General features: G+C 42.1%; 1 protein-coding gene across 2 annotated transcripts in view; it reads left to right on the top strand.

The window, feature by feature from the left end:
- The window catches only part of NELL1 (neural EGFL like 1), a 734,878-nt gene that overhangs the window by 539,612 nt on the left and 172,633 nt on the right, over window positions 1-22,633 (top strand). For both annotated transcript variants that reach the window (XM_037162229.2, XM_037162218.2), the window contains exon 15: window positions 19,631-19,726. In XM_037162229.2, coding sequence (XP_037018124.2) covers window positions 19,631-19,726 — 96 coding nt within the window. The remainder of the gene's footprint in view (window positions 1-19,630; window positions 19,727-22,633) is intronic.

Genomic DNA, 22,633 nt, shown 5'->3' on the forward strand with positions numbered 1-22,633 from the left:
AGTTCTTCATGTTTCAGAGCCCTTTTGTCAGTGTGGCTGCTGGTACACTCAGAAATGTCCACAGCACCTAACCCCTTCTCTCTGAAGCCTGTAGCCCTAGAAAAGGCAGTACAGGCACCTTCACATCATGTCCGTTTTACCCACTTGTACTCAGTTGGCTTCTGCCTCCAGCCTCATCTTCTATCATTTCAGGTTCTATAGATGCTAAATTAGTTGAGGCTCCTAATACATAGAAATCTGGTTTTTACTCCATTAGTAGAAGATATTTCAGTTGGAAGTCTGTTAATCCAACTCAAACTGGAATAAGCAGTTTGAGGGAAGCTATTGGCTCCTGAAATTAACAACAGAGGACAGACCCAGCGTCGCTGTTTCCTGATAACTATGAGGAAAACATCTCCGTCTTCCCACTCCTTCAGTCTGAATATGCTGTGTTAGATTTCTTTCTCGGGCAGGTGACAACTGGCAGTGCTGGACTTAGACTAGCCAAACCATTCCACTGGAACGAGAGGACTTACTACCACCCCCAACCCTATGATAGCATCGAGAAAGCATTCCCCTGGTTAGTTGTATATGTCCACTCTGAGAATTGGGACGTATGATGAACTCAGCCCGAGCCACGTGAAGTGAAAGAGGAATAAGAGGGATTCCCTAACCCACTAACTAAATAAATAAGTACATTGTGTAACTGTTCATGGGGAATGGATGCTGAGCAGGCAAAAACAGAAACATTCACTACACACACTAAAATGCCTGTTTCCATATTTACTCTCCCAAAATGTCTTGTTCCATTTTATGCACCTGAAAAACTCCTATTTATACTCTGAAACCCTACTTATAAGCCGTTTATGTGGACGACTCAGCAGTAACTTAACCTCCATACGTTTGTTTCCTTGTCAGCAGCATGGGAGGTAATAGCAGTAATCAAACGTTAAGCTAGTTGTGGAGGTTATGCACCCGATTCATGCCAGATGCTCAGCACAGCCTTTGGTGAGACCAACTGCTCCATGAATGTCACCCACGTTGCTGCTGCTGCTGACACTACAGCATCTGGGAGAGGCAAGTGCCGTGAAGGAACAGCAAGCAGGGCAGAGGCCCCGAGAGAGGAGGGTGGCCCTGGTGCCATTTGGGAAGTTATTGGGCGCGGGAAGGATTCCTGAGCAGGGGGCAAAAGGAAGGGATGCTGTGAGACACGTGAACAACTTGAAGAAGAATATTCTAAGCAAGTGGAATAACAAATGGAAAAGCCCTACAGTGGGAGAGAATTGGCTTGTTGAAGAAATTGCGTCGTAAGAAGATGTGAATCAGAGATGCCATTTCCCTAAAGATACTCAATTTTAACTTTTAGCAGAATTATAGGCACACATAACATTAAGCACTGAGTCATTGTCATGAGCAAGAAATTCTATTCACTTCATTTCCCTTCTCAAAAGTCGATAGCTGAGCCAAGCCCAGGTTTTGCTAGGCAGAGCTCACCCTGACCATGGCACAAGGAAGCCCTGGGACAGGACGTGTCTGGAAGAAGTGCCCTTGTTTGACTTGAGATAACTGTCTCTTAAGAACTTGAAAGTGAGTGGAGGAAAAGGTTCACAGCCCCTCCAGGTAGAGCCAACAGCGATGCGGTTGAGCAAGGACTGTCAGAATGACCCCGTATGACTGGGAATGCAGAAGCGGGTGAAGTACTGCCGCGCAACGCGGGTCGAGATGTCTTCGGGAATATGTATTTTTTCCTGCGTAGAATTAGGTCTTTTTTCTTAGATGCAATCATTTAGACCACATTCGGAGGGGGAAACGTGACCAAGCTATTTCCCAAAGCTTGGTTCTATTTCTTCATTATGATGAAACGCTGAACATGAGGCGAATTACAAAATAGGACAGAACACGTTAGAGAGATGAATGTCCTTTGTTATTTGCATCCCTTTCATGCAGTCATTAAACACATGCTGTCCATTGCCTAGTGTGTACCAGGCCTTGTTCTGGGTACTGGGAGAAATACAAAATTGAGGAATGCAGGGTTCTTGCTCATTTGTAAGCTTGATTAGCAGTAAATTATATGTAACCCAGTGATTTCAACAACATGTGACCAGGCTCGCCACCATTCAAGCGTCATGTAAATTGAAGAAGGTATTTATCCTTTCGAAGCCTCTATATCCTTATTTATAAAGTTGAAATAATAATGGAACCTATCTGACAGTATTTTGGGGCAGGATTAAAAGGAAATAACAGTGTTAAGTGTTTGCTGCACTCTCTGGATATAGTAAATATGCAGCGATTTTTCTAAAGCCTGTGATTACAGTGAAGGTTTTTAGTAACAAGGAAGAAGAAATATCCTGTTTTCCCTAGGCCCGGGAAAATCCCTGTAGAAGGGGTGCCATTTGAACTAGGTCTTGAAGGCTGAATTGATAAGTAGAGAAGAGCATTACAGGGTGGAAGATTATGTGAAATACTATGGAGTGTTCTAGGGGACATATCGATGGTAGAATTAGGTAAAACATGCTGAGAAACATCGAGGGAAATTTAGAAGAAAGTCTTTGTGGCTTTTTGTGGCATGCCAAGGAAGACTTCTGTAGAGGGGATGAAGGGCCCTCACAGGACTTTAGGTAAAGGAGTAAGGTGTTTGGAAACAATAAGTGTCTGTACAAGTAGTAATGAGATGGAGAGGAGAGGACAAAATGACATTTGGTGACCGTGTGTGAGTGTGGAATTATGGAGGAGGATTCTGTATTAAACATACAACTCTGAGGTGAATGTTAAGAGAACATGTTGAGAGGAACAAATTATTTTTGCTCTGAAAGTGGGAGGTATACATGTGGTGGTTTAAATGACTCTATGAGATGAAATTTACCCCTCGTCAGTGATGCTATTTTATAGGAGCTGGCAGCGTTCACATGCCTGAGAATAGTCAACCTGTTCATGGCCGGTATAGTTGCCGGGAAGTGTAATTCACCAGCACCTGCCTGAGTCTATTTGGCAAGTGCTGGAAGCCTCTACTTGAGTTTTATCAGCATGAAAAGCTGTTCAGGAAATGTTCTGCATTAAGAAAAGATTTTACTAAAACCCCATCAAATGGTTTTAGAGTTTCACAGTGTTCTGTTTATTTTCTGTTGTGGTTGTTTTTATACCTGTGATGCCTGTCTTACTTGCCTTGCTTTGGGGGAAAAGAAAAAAAAACCCACAGAACTCAGTGTATTGCATTTGCTTAGTAAAATGTTACTCTTTTTATTTAGCAGTGAACCAAATGTACATATTGATTTTGACCATGTAAGTTTCGGAATGTACATGTAGGATTGTCTTTGATGACAGAGGTACCTTTTTGTGTCTGCTGCTTGTGTAATGAAACAGTGTAGGTTTCAGTATATTACTACATTAGAGTTTGGCCTGATGTTCTATTGTAATGAGCCTCAGTCTGAGGTCCTAGGTTGGTCAATGTGTTGTCAGCATGGTTCTGACCATTAGTAATTCCTAGGAAACCAAGAAAATGAACGTGGATTGATTTGGCCTCTCATTGTATAGTTCACATTCTGCTGGGTTATAATCATTACCATTTACTGTGCAGCTCTGGAAATAAGTAAAGACTTAGTCCTTTCACAGCCAGCAGATTTTCTAAATCTGATAGACTGGGACAGTTCTGCAGTGCAGCCCAGTCATACCCAGGAGGTCGCTGCTCTGAGCTCAGGTGTCCCCCAGTCTGAGGGACCCTATCCCCCACTCTCCTCATCTTCGTGTTGAGAACTGTCATCCGTCCTCATCGCCCTGCTCCTGACCTTGGACCTGGCTTCTGCTGCTGTAGGCGACCTCTGCCTCTTACTTCCCTTCTTTCCTGTCTACTCTTCTCGAGTTCCCGGCTTTTATATCAAGCATTCATCAAATCCTGCTATTCCTAATTTCCTAACACAGGCAAAACACGCTTTGGATAATAATTCCATTGTCTTATTCTGGCAACCAAAGTGCATTCTCCTGTGTTCACTGCTTGGGCACTGATCCTGTACGCCAGCAAGTTCTTGGCTGTGGTATCACTGGGGGCGGCGTCATTCTGGATGTTGGAGGTTCCTGATTCCACTTTTGAAAACAGCAAATAGGAAACGGTAGCTCCCTGAATAGCTAATGAAATAAGGAAATAATGTAACTATTGAGGTAGACTTTATGTAAAAGCTTAAAACCATTAATGTTGAACAAAAGCCTTTGTTGTGATGGTTAAGAATTCTTCTTCCCATCGTCCAACACATATATGGTTTCACTTATACTCTATTATTCTGCTATGTTGGAGAACAAAATGGAAACTAAAGCATCTGTAAAAGGCCAATGTTTGATGCAAACACCCAAGTGTCTTCTCTCATGATAAAAAGGAATCTTAAACTACCTGGTGAGAGTTGGTTACATCTTTTGCTGGTTTAACAAGTGTACTTTATGATCTATAATTAATTTACTCAATAGGGAGGTATTGATTGTATACTATGTGCCAGTAGCTGTGTGTGGAACTGAGGACAGAGTGCTGAGCAATGTGGTCTGTGTGTTTGAGCTCAAATCCATTAGGTTGAATGGATCAGTGAGAAGGCAATTAGAGGACAGTGCGGTAAGTACTAGGTTGGAGTGCACCAGAGGAGTGTAGACCTAAGAGACATTGACCCCCACAGAGGATTTTTATCAGTTTCTTTGAGCCAAAACTGATGACAGTTGCCAGGAAGCGGGATCTCAAATGCTTTTGAGAATAACAGTTTTGCTGTTCCTTTTATGCATTTGGAATTAAGGAGGGAATGCAAAGAAGATTACATGGGAAGATAGGGAGAGAAATGAAGGCAGGGATTGGATTATAGGATGATTAAGATTTGGTGCCTTCAAAATGTATTATTTCTAGAATTTCAAATGTGGATTAACCTACAGCACAAGAACAAAGGACAGAGCTTGCTTTAAAATCTTCCATTAAAGAAGTTATAGGCCTGGGGTGTGATTCCCCACCAGGACCTTCCAAGTTAGAAATTTATGATTTTTTACATTACCCTTTTTCACCCACAGGGGGAATAAAGTGCATGAACTGTAGTGGTCCCCAACAAGATATGTCCAAGTCCTAATGCCCAGTACCTGTGCATGTGACCTTACTTGGAGCAGGGTCTTTGAGGGTCTAGCTAAGGCTGTTGCAGTGGATGCCAACCTGGATTTACCAAGGGACCTAAATCCAATGATGGCGTCATTAAGAAAAAAATGACAGGGAGATTTGACCCAGAGGCATGCAGGGAAAGTGATAAGAAGGATGAAAGCAGATACTGGCTTTAGGAAGCTGCCAGCCCCGGAAGCACAAGTGTTGCTGGCAGCCACCTGACGACCAGAGCGGGACATGGAATGATTCCCCCTCAGAGCCTCCAGGAGGAGCCAGCCCTGCCAACAACTCAATTGCAGACCATGAGAGAATAAACTTGTCTGTTTTAAATCACCAAATCTGTGGTGATTTGCTGTGACAGCCAGTAGAAACCAAGACAGGCCTTTAATGTAGACTGGAGGCCTGGGGTGGGGCAGGGTCATGCATCATAAAATGCTTCCCAGCTCAGGAGACATTTCAGCTGAGATCCGGAGGCCGAGGAGAAGTTACCCAATTTACCAACGGGGAAAAGAATTGCAGGCAGAGAACATACTTATAGACGTAGACCATATTATTGCCAGCAAAAATTTAAAAGCCTCCTTAGTTCCTAATTCTGTAGAAGGCAAGTGACATGCTGCTTAGCCAGTATGTTTCCTCCTGCCAAAGATCTCGTCTGTACTGCGCAGTCTTCCTGGTCCATAGAACCCTTGACTTCCATCACCTCTCCACTTCTAGAGTGTTGGCTGATGGGGCATTCTCATTAGAATTCTTGTAATAGCTTTCTAACTGGTCTGCTTTCATGACTGCCTGTTCTACCCTGTGCTGTATTTTCTGCCACACACAGGGCAGCCAGAAAGGTCCAGTTAAAAGCTTAGGGTTTTTATATCATTCTTTGGCACAAAAGATTCCAGTGGTTCTTAATTTCTTTCAGAGAAAAAAACAAAAGGTCCTTAAGACACTAGGAGAACCGAGCCTCTCAGCTCCTCACCTGACCTCCTGCAGTTCCTGGATACACTAGGAATGGTCCCATGTTCTCTTTGCCCAGAACACTCATTGATGTGGACACTGGCCCACAGTGTCCACGTCATTATGGATGAAATGAGACATTCACACAGACTACTGAGTCCCGTGGAGGACAAGGGACAGCATGGCTTTTCTCTCAAGGGGAGCAAAAGCCATGGTCTTTGCCGTGACTGCCCTTTATTGGGTTTCTCCGCACATTACACCATTACATGATGGACCATTACATGATGGACCATTACATGAAGGTCCTCATTTACTATGCACAGGAGTGATTTAGGTGGTTACCTTTTACAGAGAACAAAGGAGCCAGTGCCGCTAATCACATCACAGAAGAGGGATATTTGCAAATGAAAAGGCAAAAGTGGTTGAACTGGTTACATTTGTCCTTGGAAGGTTTAGCGTGGATTTTAGGAAGTTACTTTGCAGTAAATGTTTGCCACTGGGGCTGGGCCCAGGCCAGGCAGAATGGTCTCCTACACTATCTGTCTGGCCTGCTCACTGTCATCATTTTTGTCTTTGTTCATATGTCGGTTTTTTAGGCCTTTCGAGGACTACGCTAAGGAAGTAGTAACTGCTCTCTAAGCACTTCCTACCTCCTTACCCTGCTTTAGTTTTCCCCACAGAACTTACTGTTATCCAGATTTTCTGTACTTTTATTGTTTGTTTTCCATCCACCAAAAGATAAGCTTCATAAGATCAAGGGCATGATATGTTCTGATCATGGTTCTATGTTAACTGCCTAGCAGAGTACTTGGTACATAGTAGAATTTCGGTTGGTAGTTCAATGGATGAACAATTCTTAGATTTTTATTAACTGAGAACTTTATAAAAGAAATGAAAATGTTTGATGATGATTGCTGCACCTGTGCTTTATTATTATAATACTAAATAAATTTTCAGAATATTATTTTAGAACCCAGATTTCTAAGGCCTGCAGTGGATTTGCTATTAATCCCACAGTGCTTCTCACTAGAATAATAAACAAATGAGCAAACAAAAAATTGAAGATGGCCCTTAATCAGTGTGTCTTTAATAGTAGATTTGATCCATTTTGGATCCTGTTCAGTGATGTTCTGATTCCTCGTAGGATAGTTTTTATTGCAAAGTATTGTTTTACTTGAGTTTTCTTCTTCTTACTCTTATACAAGGAAAGAATAGAGTCCTTAAGGCCAATTGTTATTAAATGATTTCTTCTTTTTAAAAAAAGATTTTACTTATTTTTAGAGAGAGGGGAAGGGAGGGAGAAAGAGAGGGAGAGAAACATCAATGTGTGGTTGGTTGTCTTTCGTGCCCCCTACTGGGGACCTGGCCCACAACCTAAGCATGTGCCCTGACTGGGAATCAAACCAGCTACCCTTTGGTTCGCTTCCCGGCACTCGATCCACTGAGCCACAGCAGACAGGGCTCCATGGGAGGCTTTGCTCCTCTCATGTGTACTCTGAAAATGCTGACTGGGGCTGTGAAATGCCCTGTCTTTCTTTCCCTTTATCCTGGATACTCTGTGCCTGTCTTTTCTTGGCTAGAATCATACTCCTCTTGATACAGGGTGCAGCCAAGGTGGGGGGGGGGAACATTTGGAATGGTGTCCAGAATTCAAAGTGTATAGGAATATTGGAGAGAGTATAAGATGTCCTCCCCTCTCCCCTCAAGGGGAAGAGACAAATAGAGCCAGGGCCATTGAGAGCTGTTTTGCATAGCAACAGTTTTGCAGCTAACCTCTGGAATGATTATTTAACATATCTATAACCCTTAACTGGTTTCATAGATATGTTAAATAGCTGTGGCCAGGTTTTGAGCCAGGGAGTGGCTTCTACCCAGGATGTAACTGGAGGCTGCGCCCCTGAGTGACAGTGTGTTCCTGCATGAGAGCTTAGAGAAGATTGGCTCCAGGACATGAGGTGATAACTGCCCAGATGTAGGAGAGAGCCATGTGGTTTGGGGCAGAGGGAGGACCACTGCAGTCATGTAGGAGAGAGCCACGCAGTTTCAACAAAGTAAGGGTCCCCTCTTGGCCAGGTGAAAGAGGGAGCCACGTAGTTTTGGCAGAGTGCGGACCCCCTCTTTCCCAGGTGAAAGGGAAAACCACACAGCTTTGCCAGAATGGAGATCCCTGCAGCCAGGTGAAGAAGAAAGACGCATGCTTTTAGTGGAGTGTGGACCCCTGCAGCTTTGGTAGAAGAGGCCCATGCGGCTTTGGGGTGCCCCCTTTGGCCACGGGGCCTGAAAAAGCAAGAGAGACTTTGACTGGAACTGGGTACAAAGGACTCTTTCCAGTGGACCATGAGAGGGTACCACAGCACTTTGGATTAACTCGAGATCCTGCACAGTGACCCAGCTGACGGTGCCAGCAGCCTGCAACACAGACGTGTGCTCTTTTCCTGATTTACGGTACCCGGAGTTGGGACAGTAGGAGAAGGGAGCGCTGTGTGGGTGTAGGCATATACCCTAAAGGACTTTGATATTTTAGTGGAGGCATTAGGCCTAAATAGCATTAAATAAACATTTTGTTTCCTTTTCACAAATCTCTGGCATTGAGAGATGTCTTTCCAATTGGCGGCGGACAGAAGAGCCCAGGAGATATTAGTATTCTATCCTTGGGAGGGGCCCCTGTTCTGTAGCAGTTTTTTTGGCATCCCTAGGTAGGCCGAATATCGCCCCCCCTCGGACCTCTTGTTCTGTAACACTGATCATATACAGTGTTCTCTGCACACTGTGGGGATGGGGAACATATTTTAAAGTTCTCTCCATGAGAAGATTCCCTGCCAGCCGAGTCTGAATTGGGAACAGTTTCCCAGTTGGGAGAAAAGATGGACATCATGATAACTACTGGATATTACCCTCAGGAAGTGGTCAGTCAAGCCATCTTGCTTAATCCCATCATGGCCAGTTTCGTGTGGACTAAATAGGTGGATAGAAGAACAGCCTCAGGATGTTTGGAGAAGTGTGTCTGATGGGATAAGGCTGCTGGTGCAAAGTGGCAGGAGATAGATCTGGAAAGGGAGGCAGGCTCTGCTTCTTGCTTTCATATTTATCCTGTTATTTAACCTCCACTGCAACTTGAAGAAGAACTCTTCAGGTCTTTATTTCACCAGTGGGCAAACTGAGGCTCAGAGAAGGTAAGTAACTTTCTGAAGGTCACACAGCTAGTGATTTAATCCAGGTTTCTCTGATGCCAGGGAATGACTGTGTTCTTGGACCTCCACCATGCCATCTGTACCTTAGAACTACATTTTGAGGGACTTGAGCCTAAATATTTCAAAAATAACATTAGCTCAAGAATGAGGGCAGCTCACATGATAGATGAGATATAGCTAAGTATCCGGAAAGGCAGGTAACTGGGCCATGGTGAAGGATCAAGGCCCAGCGGGCTTAGGCAGCGTGAAAGCAGCCATTAATCAGATGCACTCACTTAAGAAGACCCTGCCTTTTGACTTTGAAGGCAGCTAAAGAAAGGTCAAATATATGTTTTTGAATCCTGTAGCAAACAGAGCTCTTTGGAATTCTTTGTATGCTACAGCATGATAATTAATGATTCTAACTCTGAACTCCTTGGTTCACACCTTCAAGCCTGGAATTAAAAAATACTACATCTTCAAAAAAATACAAATGACAGTCTAATAACCCTGTAAGTTGGAGTGTCTTTACCTTTAGTTCCCCATATTAGTGTATTTTTCCCCAAATGGGTTCCCCCCCAGGTAGGTAAGTACCATATAGGACTAATATAATGATAATGTCAATAATTCTTAATATCTTTTGAGCACACCCGGATCTAATGCTCAGCCTACAGTAACCTGTATTTCTCATTAAAACCATGTAAAGAAAGTGGTGTTTTTACTTCCTGTTCTGTCATGGGAAAAATAAGGTTTCCAGATGTTTCTAGATTAGCTCCAGGTTGCACCGCTAGGAAAAGGCAAGTCTGAGGTTTGCACCCAGGCTGCCCGTGTGCCAGGGTCTGTCATCCGGCAGTCTGGGGGTCAGGTAGCGAAATGGTGGGGGGACAGTGTTGGCCGGTAAGGTCAGTCTTTCCCCTCAATTTCTCCCTCCATTCTCTTTCTTCTTTCATCTTTTGCTCACCCCTTATTTCTACCTGCTTCCTCTCTTCCTCACTTTTTAAAAACTCCCAGTTTTCTCCCCTCGGGTGAAGTCGGCCATGCTTATCCGGCACCTGATGCTATGTCAGAATCTCAGAGGCTGGAATTCTCAGTCTCTGCTCCGTCCTTCATTTCTCTCGGACACGTCACCTAATGTCTCTCCTGTCAGGGCCCCATTCATTAAAAAATGAAGATATATTACAGATTACCTCTAAATATTCCCGGGAAGCATTTTTTTTTTCAAACAAAAGCACAACATACATTACAAGTCTGAGAAATTGCTTACATTTCAAGACGGAGGGGGGAAATGAAGAGGCCCGCCCCAGGGCTCTGGTCGGAGTAGCCTTACCCAGCCACCATCCCTGCAGCTTGAGGGCATAACTCACTCAAGATTTAGCATCTAATTCCATATGGTTGTGTGAAATGGTGGAATGTTTTTCCCTGGGGGGGATTTGCTGAAATCTATTTCTTAAAGTCTCTAGACTGTGACTTTCCTGGGTAATATACATGTCAGATCCAATGTGGCAGTGCAGCAGGGAACCTGTGACCAGCTGCCCCTGGGCTTTCTCCTCTACCGCTTTGCACAGACGGCACTTCTAGGCTCCCCTCCTTAGCGCTCCGGCAATCGCTGAACACCAGTTTGAGTTGCTTTCCGAGATTCTGCCGCAAAGATGTCATTTGACTGTTGCCTTAGTGTCTACGTCATAGGGACTCCTGACCTGAATTCCTGAGTTTTGCTTTTTGAAGTTTGAGCACCATCTCTCTGCCTGTTCTTCTCCTTTGGTGTTTATCTTAATCCCTCATCATTTTCTTTGCAATTGATCCCAGTGCCCAACAAGCTCTCAAACTCTGCCATTGATTTGTGCGCCAGTCAGGGAAGGCAGACTGCGAAGTTTGACGTTTGAGAAGAAAATGCTGCACTCTGTGAATTAAGCTAGAGAGAGAGAGGCTGACAGATTTAAGAAGAACTAACCTTACTGGGGACACACTAGGTTGAGCAGTAGGCCTGGTACTTTGCATGCACTATCCTGTTTAATCCTGCTAATACCTGTATGGCAAAGATTCTTCTGTTGACCCACTTGCACAGATAGGGGATTTGATGCTGAAGGAGCTGAAGCCAATTTCCAAATTTACTCATTGTGGTAGTCATTTGGCAATATATAAATGTACCAAGTGAACATGCTGTACACCTTAAGCTTACACCATAGTGTATGTCAATTCTATCTGAATAAAGCTGGGAAAAATCATCCAGTTACTAAGGGCTACAACCATGGCTGGAACCCAGGTCTCCATTATCAGAATCATGCTCTTAACTGCTCCCATAGTTCTGTGGCGAAGAATTATCTAAGCACCAGGTTATTTGGATAATGTCTCAGTGATTTATCATCCCCAAGGTACACAATGTCAAGGCTGGATATTCCTCACTTCCAAGTTGTTAGCAACTTCCTATTGAATTGCTCTTTCTTTTATATGATTCTTCCATTTATAAACTGCAGAGATTTTAATCTCATAAATGCTGACTCATGTTCAACATTTCGACTGACTTCCTCGGAAAAAAACCAATACTTCTGTGCTGGATGACCCTGAAATCGTGGAAAAATAAGACAGTGCTGGGAGTCCTAAGTCCTTCATAAGGCCAGTGGGTGCCTGGTGAGAAAGGCAGAGCAGAGTGGCTCTTCTGTGGAATGGCCCCAAGTCTGCGTTAGTGAAGCACCAGCTCCCGTGACTGTACCCGCTTCCTCACAGCAGGCCTACCAGAGAGCCGAGGCCGCCTTCCCGTCTACCCAGGAGTGCTCCGTGCCTCTGCACCTCGCACATGCCATTCCTGCCCCATGGCTCCGACATCCTTGGCCCCAACCTGCCTGGCTATTTTGTTTTGATTCAGCTCAGATCTTGGTCCTTCTGGGGAGCTCTTCTCGACCTTCCAGGCAGAAACGGTCCTTTCCTTCTCATTACCGTCTCTTGACCTTGCGCAGGCAGTATTGCTAGGATCCGAAAGGCACTATGTGATCTGCACATTCTACTTCTCTGGGCCTGAGTTGGCACTTGCTGTAACCTCTGCCTGCAACAGTCTTCTATGTGATGCCTGCGTGAGTTGCTCATTCCCCTCTTTCACTCTTTACTCAGACGCCACCGTTCCCATGAGGCCGTTTGTGATCACCCTGTTTCTACCACCCTTCCCCCGGCACAGCCTTTGTCATGCTGCTCTGCTCTGTTTTTTTTTTATCACAAAGATTGATTTTGTTATTTCATATCTTCTCCATAGAATATTTTTAGCTGTTCTACATGGGTCCTGGCTCTCAGAGTAATCCTGGTTACAGAGGCTGCTCAGTTGCCGAATGACTGCATGAAGAACCGTCTTTTCTCAGCTTGGGCGCTGTTAATGGTGGTCTGGACGATTCTCTGCTGTGGGCTGTTTAGCAGCACCCTTGGTCTCCACTCACCAGGAGGGCCACCTGTAGCAGCCCTCTCACGGTTGTGACAACTGAAAATGACCCAGGCATCACCCAGTGTCCCCTGAGGAGGAATCGTTTTTAAGTAGAACCACACACATTTTTAGCCTCTCAGATCAAGGAGAGCAGGGATTATATCTTAAGATACAATCCCTGCTCTCCTTGATCTGAGAGGCTAAAAAATTAGAGTATGTGATGTCTAGCACATAGTAGATGCTTAATAAAATTTTTAAGCAGATTGATCTGACTTGATATCTTCATGTCAGATATTTATCTCAGATTTAATGACATAGTTTTATAGACAGGACTGTCTTATCAAACTTTTTATTTTCTCCATATGATTAATTTATTTTGTCAACACATATGAGTTTAATACCACCACCATTTAAGATGATGTAGAGGAATGGAGAGTTTGCAAAAAAGCTTAATCCTGGTCCTTGAAAATCTCGCAGTTAGAGAAGCCCATGTACAGGCCAAAAATGCTCATGCCACTCCCATCGAGTCCGTTCTCCATAAAGAGACTATCTCTACAGGCCTACGTAGATGGTCAGTATTTCAACCTTCCGGCTGCCCAGTTTCAGTTGCAACTACACCCATAGAAAATGGCCCTTTTAGAGCTTTTCTTGTCAGCCTTTTTGAGCTAATAACAACATTTCAGTTTGAAGATGTGAAGATTCATTCGCAGTGACTCTGTGACCCCATCCTATCACGGAATGTTATGGACTAGAAGAATATGGCAATTACCCAGAATGTGTGAAACAAGGTCACAGTTTAAACTGCAGATTTAGTGGGTCAGAAAAGCAAGTCATTGGATCACAGTTTCATTCTATAAATGATACTCACTACAGTACAATACAGTACAACACTATAGAAGTCAACACAATAGAAGTCAATACAATGGAAAATATCTGAATGCATCACACATACTGAGAGTAAATATTATATCTCTGGATGTCCATGTGTGCATGTGAGGGTTTTCTGATTTAAAACTTATTTCTTATTCAGTGCAATAAAACGGATCAGCAAAGCACTGTGTCTTCAACTAACTAGAATAATGAATGGGACAAAAGAAGAGTCTATAGGTTGATATCTGGGCATCCCACTATTGTGTCTTAAGAACCAAATCTGGGAAGTGGGTGGAGATGGGAAGAAGGAGATGGCTGTTCACAGATTCTGAACTTCTCCTGCTTCCCTGCAAGGCTCACTGCACTCTCTTCTAACCTCGATGTGAGTTCTAAATACCTGTTCATTGTCTTCCTGTGTCCAGTGCCATTCATTCCACAGGACAAAACATTGACCTGACCTGTCCCTTCTCCTGCGCTTCTCTAAAATCCTATTTGTTCTTCCATGTCTAACTCAAATGCCAGCATCTGTGCAAAGCTTTGCGTCCATCCGCCAGACATGATTAATCGTGCCCTCCATGTATCCTCAGCACTTCATTTGTACCGCTACAATAGTACTTACCACATTTTTTTATGCTTGGTTTTGTACATGCCATCCTCTGCTACTCAGTCATGAGCTTCTTAGGGATGGGGCCCATTTTTTGCCTCGTTGTAGACTTGTGAGCAACTAGCACGTTATCTCCACATGGTAGGTGGTCAAGCCCTAAACAGAGATGACTTAGTGGTGTGGTTGAGGGTCTGAGTTTGGAACCCAGGATGCCACTTAGCAGAGTGACCTTCAATATCTTATGTAACTCCTCTACGCCAGCTTTCTCTTCTGACAATGGGGACATGACGAATGCACAATTACTGTAAAGATGAGATGGAATGTTGTCTTTGATAAATGAAATTACCATTGTACTGTTGTTACCATTGGTGTTGAAAAGGAGAGTGGAAATAGCTATCAGAGCCGTGAATACCCCCAGTTATAGTAAGTGATAGGGGTCGAAGGTGATTTGGAGGCCAATGATCAAATACTAGACTATGTATTATACTCGGAGTTTAAGAAAGGAATAATGACATGAAAGGTGACCATTGCAGACATCTGGATGCTAGTTTTTCTATACTAGACTAACCATCTGGGTGCTTTTCCCTCTCTCCCTTTTCTCTGTATTTTAAACTCTATCTGTGGGGGAGAGCTGGAGAGGGATAGGTATGGAAAAAAGAGATTATAATAACATCATTCTGCTCCTGGAGATACCCAGTAGACTTCATTGTGTGAAGTTGAAACAGAGTTTCCCAACCTCAGCACTGTCGACATTTGAGCCAGGTAATCCTTTGTTATTCAGGGCCGTCCGTGCTTTGTAGGATGTCCAACAACAGGCCTGTGCTCTGGCCACCAAATGCCAGTAACACCCTGACCCTACACACCTTCTTGTAATAACCAAGATATTTGAGACAGCCTTTGGTAAATCTGTTCTGAACATAAAACAAAAGGCAAACATGATGATGTCACTTTTATTATTGACAGAGCTGGATTGGAAAACATAAGTTTAAGTCTGTGAGCCAAGTGAGTCTGCTAAGAATGAACACAGAATAAACAGGAGGGCCCGGCGGAATGTGTCCTCAGGGAGGTAGGGAAAATCGGTGCACCCGAAGGCAGCTCACTCACAAGCAAGAAACGAGGTGAGCGTGGGGTTTCACTAAACATGACCCAATTTTAAATATTCTTTCCCCCTTTCAGATTTTCGGTGCACATGGTTAAATGAATTATTACTTTTGGTTCATGCCACCCTGTAACCATCCACAGTGAAGAGCTTGTATTTATTTAGACACCTTGATAGTTATTTTAACAATGTAGCTTATTCCTGATAGCTCAGCATCCAAACAAGAAATGTTACCGTTACCTATTTCTAATCATAAGGCTCTTCCCCACCCATTCTCCTGCTTCCCCCCCCTCCGAGATACATCAAACTGATGTTTATTTTTCCCAAAGTTATCAGTAGAATAATTTCCTCTACCTCCCCAGAGGCAAAATGAACAAAGCTAGCAAAGAGAGGTCAGAAATGATCTTAAGGAAAATGCGTCCTCAAGGAGAACAGGGTGGAAGAAATGGGTTTCCTTCTAACAGGTCACACTGAAATGTGTGTTTCCTCATTTTATCAGGATACAGGATGTCCCTTGGAACTAAAAGCACACCAGTAAAACTTTGAGAGGATCCTGCAAAGTGTTTAGAACTTGAAGGGCTGTTACTTTTTATTAGGGTAAAACTATTTTTTGTCAAGTCGAGCAGATGATGGTGATGCTGGGCATCTACACACCTGGCACCTGCACACCCTCCTCCTTTAGTTCCCCTTCATCTCTAAGCCTTGTTTCACATGCTGAGACATTTTGACTATAAAAAAGCATTATTTCTGTGAATTAACTCTCCCTTAATTTGGGGTTTTGTCATTTTATTTTCTTGCACAATGGAAATTGTACCATTACGAGTTGAAAATAGAAAATAGAAATTGTACCATTACGAGTTGACCCAACCCAAGTGGCACTCTAAGGACAGATTCAGGCTAGGGATCTCATTTTATATCTATAATTTGTTCAGGCCATTCTTTGGAATCTGGAAAGTGGTGGACAAAGGAGCAATATACTGGTGAGGCCTGAGTGGTTCTGAGTTGGCAAAGGTGTTGTGATGCCAAGTTTCATTGCAAACCACACCGATACTACTGAGATCATCAAGTCCAGGAAGAAGGGACAATGGGCCCCCACTGAAGAACACGCTCCATAGCACCAGGGTATTTGCTGCGGAACTCACCATTGCACCTCCAGACTCTAGAACAGAAACTGGTGCACAGTAGTCTTGCTATTCTGAAAAGCAGAGTCCTGGTGATAAATAAGGACAATCACAGTTAGTCTTGGGGCATATTCCAGTGGCAGTGCCCGGTGCTGGGTCGTTCATGTCGGTCATTGAATTTAATCTGCCCACCCTGGGTGTTTTAATTATTATCATTACTGTTTTGGTTTTGAAAAACCGTAGGTCTAGAGGGGTGAAATCATTTGCTGCAGGTCACACAGCTAATAAGTATAGAGACAGGATTTGGACCATGTGGCTTCTGCCACCCATCTTCTAAGCTACAAAGAAATGTAGTGGAGACTTGGTGCCTCGGTTTGGTTATGCCATCGACCACATGATGCAGATTATGGGTCCTCAGAGGATCAGAGTCCTTGTTTGAAGTGCTAGGTTCGTAGTGGATCAAGAAGAGCCTGTCCAGGTATATATAACCCATCCGCAGTCTTCAGACTAGGATATGACAGTATACTTTGATGCTCTATGAGGTATTTAAAGGCAACTTGATTTCCCCATAGTAGCTTAAGTTTTGAATGACACACTGCTTCTTTGTTTTTGTGTTTTTTGAAGTTACTGTGTCATTTTATGTAAGGTTCCTGTAGGAAAGGAATTTCTTCTTTATTCTAGATCAATTCCCTTTGAAATAATCTATGTTTAGATTAGGTAAAATGGGACTAGACTCAGACCATAGTGGAGATTAGATTTTAAGTAAATGAACTTGAATAGGTCCCTACCTGCCTTCTTCAATGCCATTTGCACAATTTGGGCATTTTTTTTTTAACTTGTAGTCAGTTCCCATAGCTCTTAAGGAAGTATTCAAAAATGGGAGAAACCTGCCTATGTGAATATCACATGGCAGATAAAACTGCACTGTGATGTAGAAAGAGTAGGGAAGGCTCTGAGTCTGGGCTCTGCTACTTTCTACCCACGCAGCCTTAAATTGGCCACTGGATTTCTGAGCCCCAATTTCAGCATTTTTATAATGGAAACCATAGCACCTACTGGTAGTTGCATGATAAGGACTCTTACTACTCTTCCTGGAAACTAAGTCAGCATAGATTGATCACAAGATCATAGCAACCCATCTTGGTGAAACCGGACATCGTATGGGATGGGTTTATTGTCCAGCTATTAGGCTGACAGTTTGCTCCTGGTCCATGATGCACAGTCATAATGGTATTGCTATCATTATAACTGGTTTTATTGAACAAAATACATCTGTAACACTGCACCACAGTATTTTAAGTCCCTGACAAATGCAAACTCATTTCATCTTTATAACACCCCATTTATCAAGTACATTCTTGGAGCATCACGAACATTATGTGCATCATTCCATTCTTAGGATATCACAAGCACCTCATGCTTTCTTTGAAAATCTGGTATTATCGTTTCTGTTTAAGGGCTGAGTAAATCGAGAACACACATGTGTTAGGAAGCAGCCCTGAGTCTCCTGCCAGGTCTGCAGATCTCTGGGTGTGCTGTGTGTGTGTGCACACACAGAGGTCTGGATCAACTGTGTTTTGACAGGCCTGCTAAAACTCCCGAGCTGGGCTTCCTGCTTCCAGACCCTGTCTTCTTTGGTTGCCGCTTGAAACTTTCCTTAACAGCTTTCCATCTGTCATTTTTTGTGTGCAGAAACACTTTCCTGTTTTCTGTTTCCTTATTAACTTTGAAATGTCAATCACCAGAGCCCAAAAGGCATGATGGTGGGGACAAGAGTTTTTATATATATATATTTAGGTTTTTGTGTTAAACATACCTTGAGCATATGTGTGTATGTTTACGTATGTGTGTGTATATGTGTGTGTTGAACACATACATATGTGTATACACATATATATACACATATATGTTATATATATATATATTTTCAAGGTAGTTAAATGCTGGAAAGGGAAAATGGTATTTAAATACCGCTGGCAGGAGCAAAAAAACTCACAATTAATTACTAAGCTACAAAATGTTACATCATATGGTGGATATTCAGTGATGTGGAAAATGATAATATGGTGAGAATTTCTGTGCACTTGAACTAGCATTCAACTACCTAAAGATGTTTGGCGACTTTTTGAAGTTAAACCCATATTATTTATGTGATAATGGCAAAATATAACCATACCATTTTTTCAGGCTGACATTTTCTAACTGCAATTATAAATACAATAATTGTATCACTTAGTTCTCTTGTGAATAAAAGAAACTCTGGATTAACAAGTTGCAATCATCTTCATTAGTGAGAAATGTTGCTGCATTAGTACATGGAATTATTGGTTATCCAGCCAGGTTGCATAATAAATTGTTCTGAATGAAAGTGTTGCAGCATTGTTAGAGGAAGAGTTATTCTGTCAGAACAACCTGCAGAATATAAGTTAATTCGGCAAGTAGTTTTTGAGCATCTACTATGCACTCAGATATTGAGGCTATGGTACAATGCAGAACACAGAGAAACAAGGGTATTGGTCCTTATGAGCCTTTGTAATTCCAATGGGTGAGACAGGACATGATGAGCACTTATAAATACATTAGCAATCATACTTCATACTGCAAAGAAGAGGTGTGCAGAGCTTGTGTGGGGGTGTAAGGAGGGGGGAGCCAACCCAATCTGGGAAGGCTGCCCGCACAGGGGTGGGGCTGGGATGATTTTGCAATGCTTGTCAAAAGGCTTAACACACTCTACACTCTCTAAAACTCTATTTTCCCATTGAGTCATTCTCCGTAAAGGAATAATTTGGGGTGTAAACATTCTAGCTATACTGACAGGGCATTGATTTTATTATAAAAATATTGGAAATGTCTTAAATATTTAAAACTTAGTGGTTAGTTAAATGTATTGTTATCGAACATTGCATCTATTCAAATCTTTAAAAAATAATGTAAAAACATCTTTATTGTAATAAAGATGTTTACAGAAAATAGTGCTTAAAATGCCTTTGCCCTTATCCCAATCCCATCCTTTGTGGTTACTCAATTTATCCTGTTTGATTTCAAATATGTCAATAACAGTAACAAGAGTAACAGTAATAGTTGCTCATATGAGTTACCATTCAGCATATTTCATCTCAGGGCTAAATATTTTACCTCCACTATTTCAACTGATCTCACGTAAACCAGTGAAGTATTATTTATTTCTTTTTGTGCACCAAATTTTTAAATACATCAACACAACTATGTATTCCCTGTGCAACGAAGAATTGTTACGATGCTGTTTAACGTGAGTTTCTCATTCCCGTTTTATCTAATAGCAATCTCCCATTCTCTTGCAACAGCATTCTGTGAAGAGGGCTGCAGATACGGTGGAACATGTGTGGCACCGAACACATGTGTCTGTCCTTCTGGGTTCACAGGAAGCCACTGCGAGAAAGGTAACCTTAGCCCTTTTGAGGGGGGAGGGGTTGGGGAGAAAGAGTTTCAGAGAGAACGAGAGAACGGAAGCTCTTTCTTTAGGACAGAGATTTTCAATGGTGGGCCGCAGGAATTTTTAAAACATGCCTCATACCTGACTATTTAGTCCGAGGCACTGACCTCTTTTCCTTTAGACTGTCACGTTTAAAAAAAAATGACAACTGTCAACACAACAAGAGCCCTGTGATGTGAGTGAATCTAAATTGTACCTTCTTGCGGGGGGGTGTCACATCAAAGAATAGAGTTGGGTGTGAGGCAGAATTTTAGTGATTAGCTTAATATGTGCCATGAGATGAAAAAGGTTGACAATCACTGCTCTGGGAGGGTATGTATTACTGTGGGTTGACTTGTTTCATTATGTTTCGCTGGGGGATGTAGCTCCCCGGAGTGGATATTTTTGGATTACTGCATAATTGGCGTTCTCCCTCTGAAAAAAGAGCTTCATTTGGCCTCTTATCAACATTTCCAATATAGCAAGTTTGTGTCGTTCTCCCCTGTAGTTTGCAATGTGCCTTTTAAATGCTAATTGGAGATAAAGCTTGGCGAACTGACCTGCCCCAATTATCAGCTATTGGGGGTGGCATCATACACGACTATTAGAGTTGTAACAATCTGCTGTGTCAACAGAATCTAAATTAGAACCACATGCTCCTTGCTTAAAAGTTCATTAAATAACTTCAGCAGCAGGTTTATTGGTGTGCTTGGGGTTTGTTCTAATATCGGTTTATTAAGAACATTATCATTCCTGGTCCAGATAATATAAGTCAATTAGTATTTGTAAGATTCCATTATGTGCATCTTTCTATTTGTAGTAAATGTAGCACTTACACTTGGTGCTAGTTGGGGGAAATCAGCGCTCTTATTAACTGGGAGAATCCTCTACCTGTGTGCAAATGAAATTGGCCTTCAGTGCCAGTGTGCCACAGTGTACATATATCACTGTAATCAAGGGGGTTTTGCTGTGCAAAATTGAATATTATTTTGTATTGTGCTTTTCTGAGTCTGGGATATCACACTTAATACTGCTCATAGTACAACATAAAATTATGGATACATGATGATGTAGTCATTATTCCTATTATTTAGTGAGGGAGAGGAAGCCTTTAATGCCACATATCTAAGCAAAACTCTGTTTTCCTTCCTGTTTAAAGGTTTTGAATTTAGATAATACATGTTCTTAAATGATCCTATTTATTGTACCCCAATTTGTTCTGCATATTACATTGCACTGCCTGGATATTTACTTATAAGGCACCCGATCCTTTCAAAAACATGTCAGCATTTAACTATGTAAATTATTCGATGAGGAAATCAACAGACAATATATGCACTGTTTCCATATTTTGTGATATCATCAATGAATCAAATCACATTTATTAAATAAAATGCATTGCTTTGTCCTAAAAAACAACATATGGAAGAGCCAAGTACTGTCTCTGAGAAGTATGAGGATTACCGCATGGAGCTGGAGAATTCTTGCCAAAAGCAAAGAAGCTTAATGGTAACTTAGTATTGCAGTGCATTTGATTTTAATTAGATTTTCTAAAGTAAAAGAAAAATGCATCTAAAGGTTTCTTATTATTTCCTCCAGCCCTGCTATATTTACCTAAAATGAATATACGAGAATTAATGGGGACAGAATGGTGATGATAATAATGTTGATGGCAACTGATACTACCAGTAATGTTAAACCATTTATTATGTACTAATTATGTGCCAGGTCTTTTAAATGCATATTTTAATATTAAGAATAAATTAAAACCCTGGCATGTGTGGCTCAGTGGATTGGATGCTGGTCTGCGAGCCAAAGGGTCCTCAGTTCCATTCCAGGTGATGGCCCAGGCCTGGACTGCGGGCCAGGTCCCCAGTTGGGGGAGTGCTAGAGGCAACTGGTAGTGTAGCTGTCACACACTGCTGTTTCTCTCCCTCTCTTTCTCCCCCATCCCCTCTCTCTAAAAGTAAATAAATAAAAATGTTAAAAAAACAAAAAGAGAATACATTAAAAAGATAAATACTATTACTTCTACTTTACAGATGGCAAAATACAGCTTAGCTAAGTTCAGTAACTTCTGCAGTGCTACGGTCCACATTAGAACTGAGAATAAAATTCACGTTACATCCACAAAGTCTGCATTGTAAGGCCTTACAAGTTTCTCAAGGTAATACATGACCTTCTGTTGAAATGCAGATTACTGGGCAATCACCCCAGATCTGGGAAATCAGAATAATTGGGGGAAGGTCCATGAATCCGCACTTTTGCTAAGCACCTCAGATGGCTTGTTATACACCGGTTATTATTATATTATTGTGATATTTAACCAGACCATCTACTCTAATGTTCTTATTTCATTTACACTATACAGAATTATAGTAGAACATTGACTTTAGAACTGGGCCACCGAAAAATTAATTATGGTTTTTTATAACTTGTTGATTTGACTTATATCCTTTTCTCTTCTTGGTAAGTGCTTGGTTGAATTAATGCTTACCTTCTGGTCCATGATCTGGAATAAGGAAAGTAGAGATAAAGGGGAAAGTCAAGACCAGACAGAGGTAAAAGTGAGATAGAGCTAAGGCAGGACATGGGTTCCTATATAAAAGTTAAGGTTAAGATTGAGTGTAGCATATTCTTGAATTCTTGCACTGTTATTATACAGTAAAAACTAAATAAAATAAAACAAGGTTTCTTTGTATATGATGGTATCTCCCATCACTAGCAAAACCATCCCATTGAATATTGGCCAGTATTTCTAATTCTATGAAATTTATTGTGGATAGGATAAAGTCCATATTTTCCAATTCATTGTGTTAAGGGATCGAGAAGAATCATAGGAGAAATACTGAAAAGCTTGCCCACATCTTGTCTG

Source organism: Artibeus jamaicensis, unplaced genomic scaffold, assembly GCF_021234435.1.
Source record: "Artibeus jamaicensis isolate MK-2021 breed Jamaican fruit bat unplaced genomic scaffold, CSHL_Jam_final contig_797, whole genome shotgun sequence".
Taxonomy (NCBI): Eukaryota; Metazoa; Chordata; class Mammalia; order Chiroptera; family Phyllostomidae; genus Artibeus; species Artibeus jamaicensis.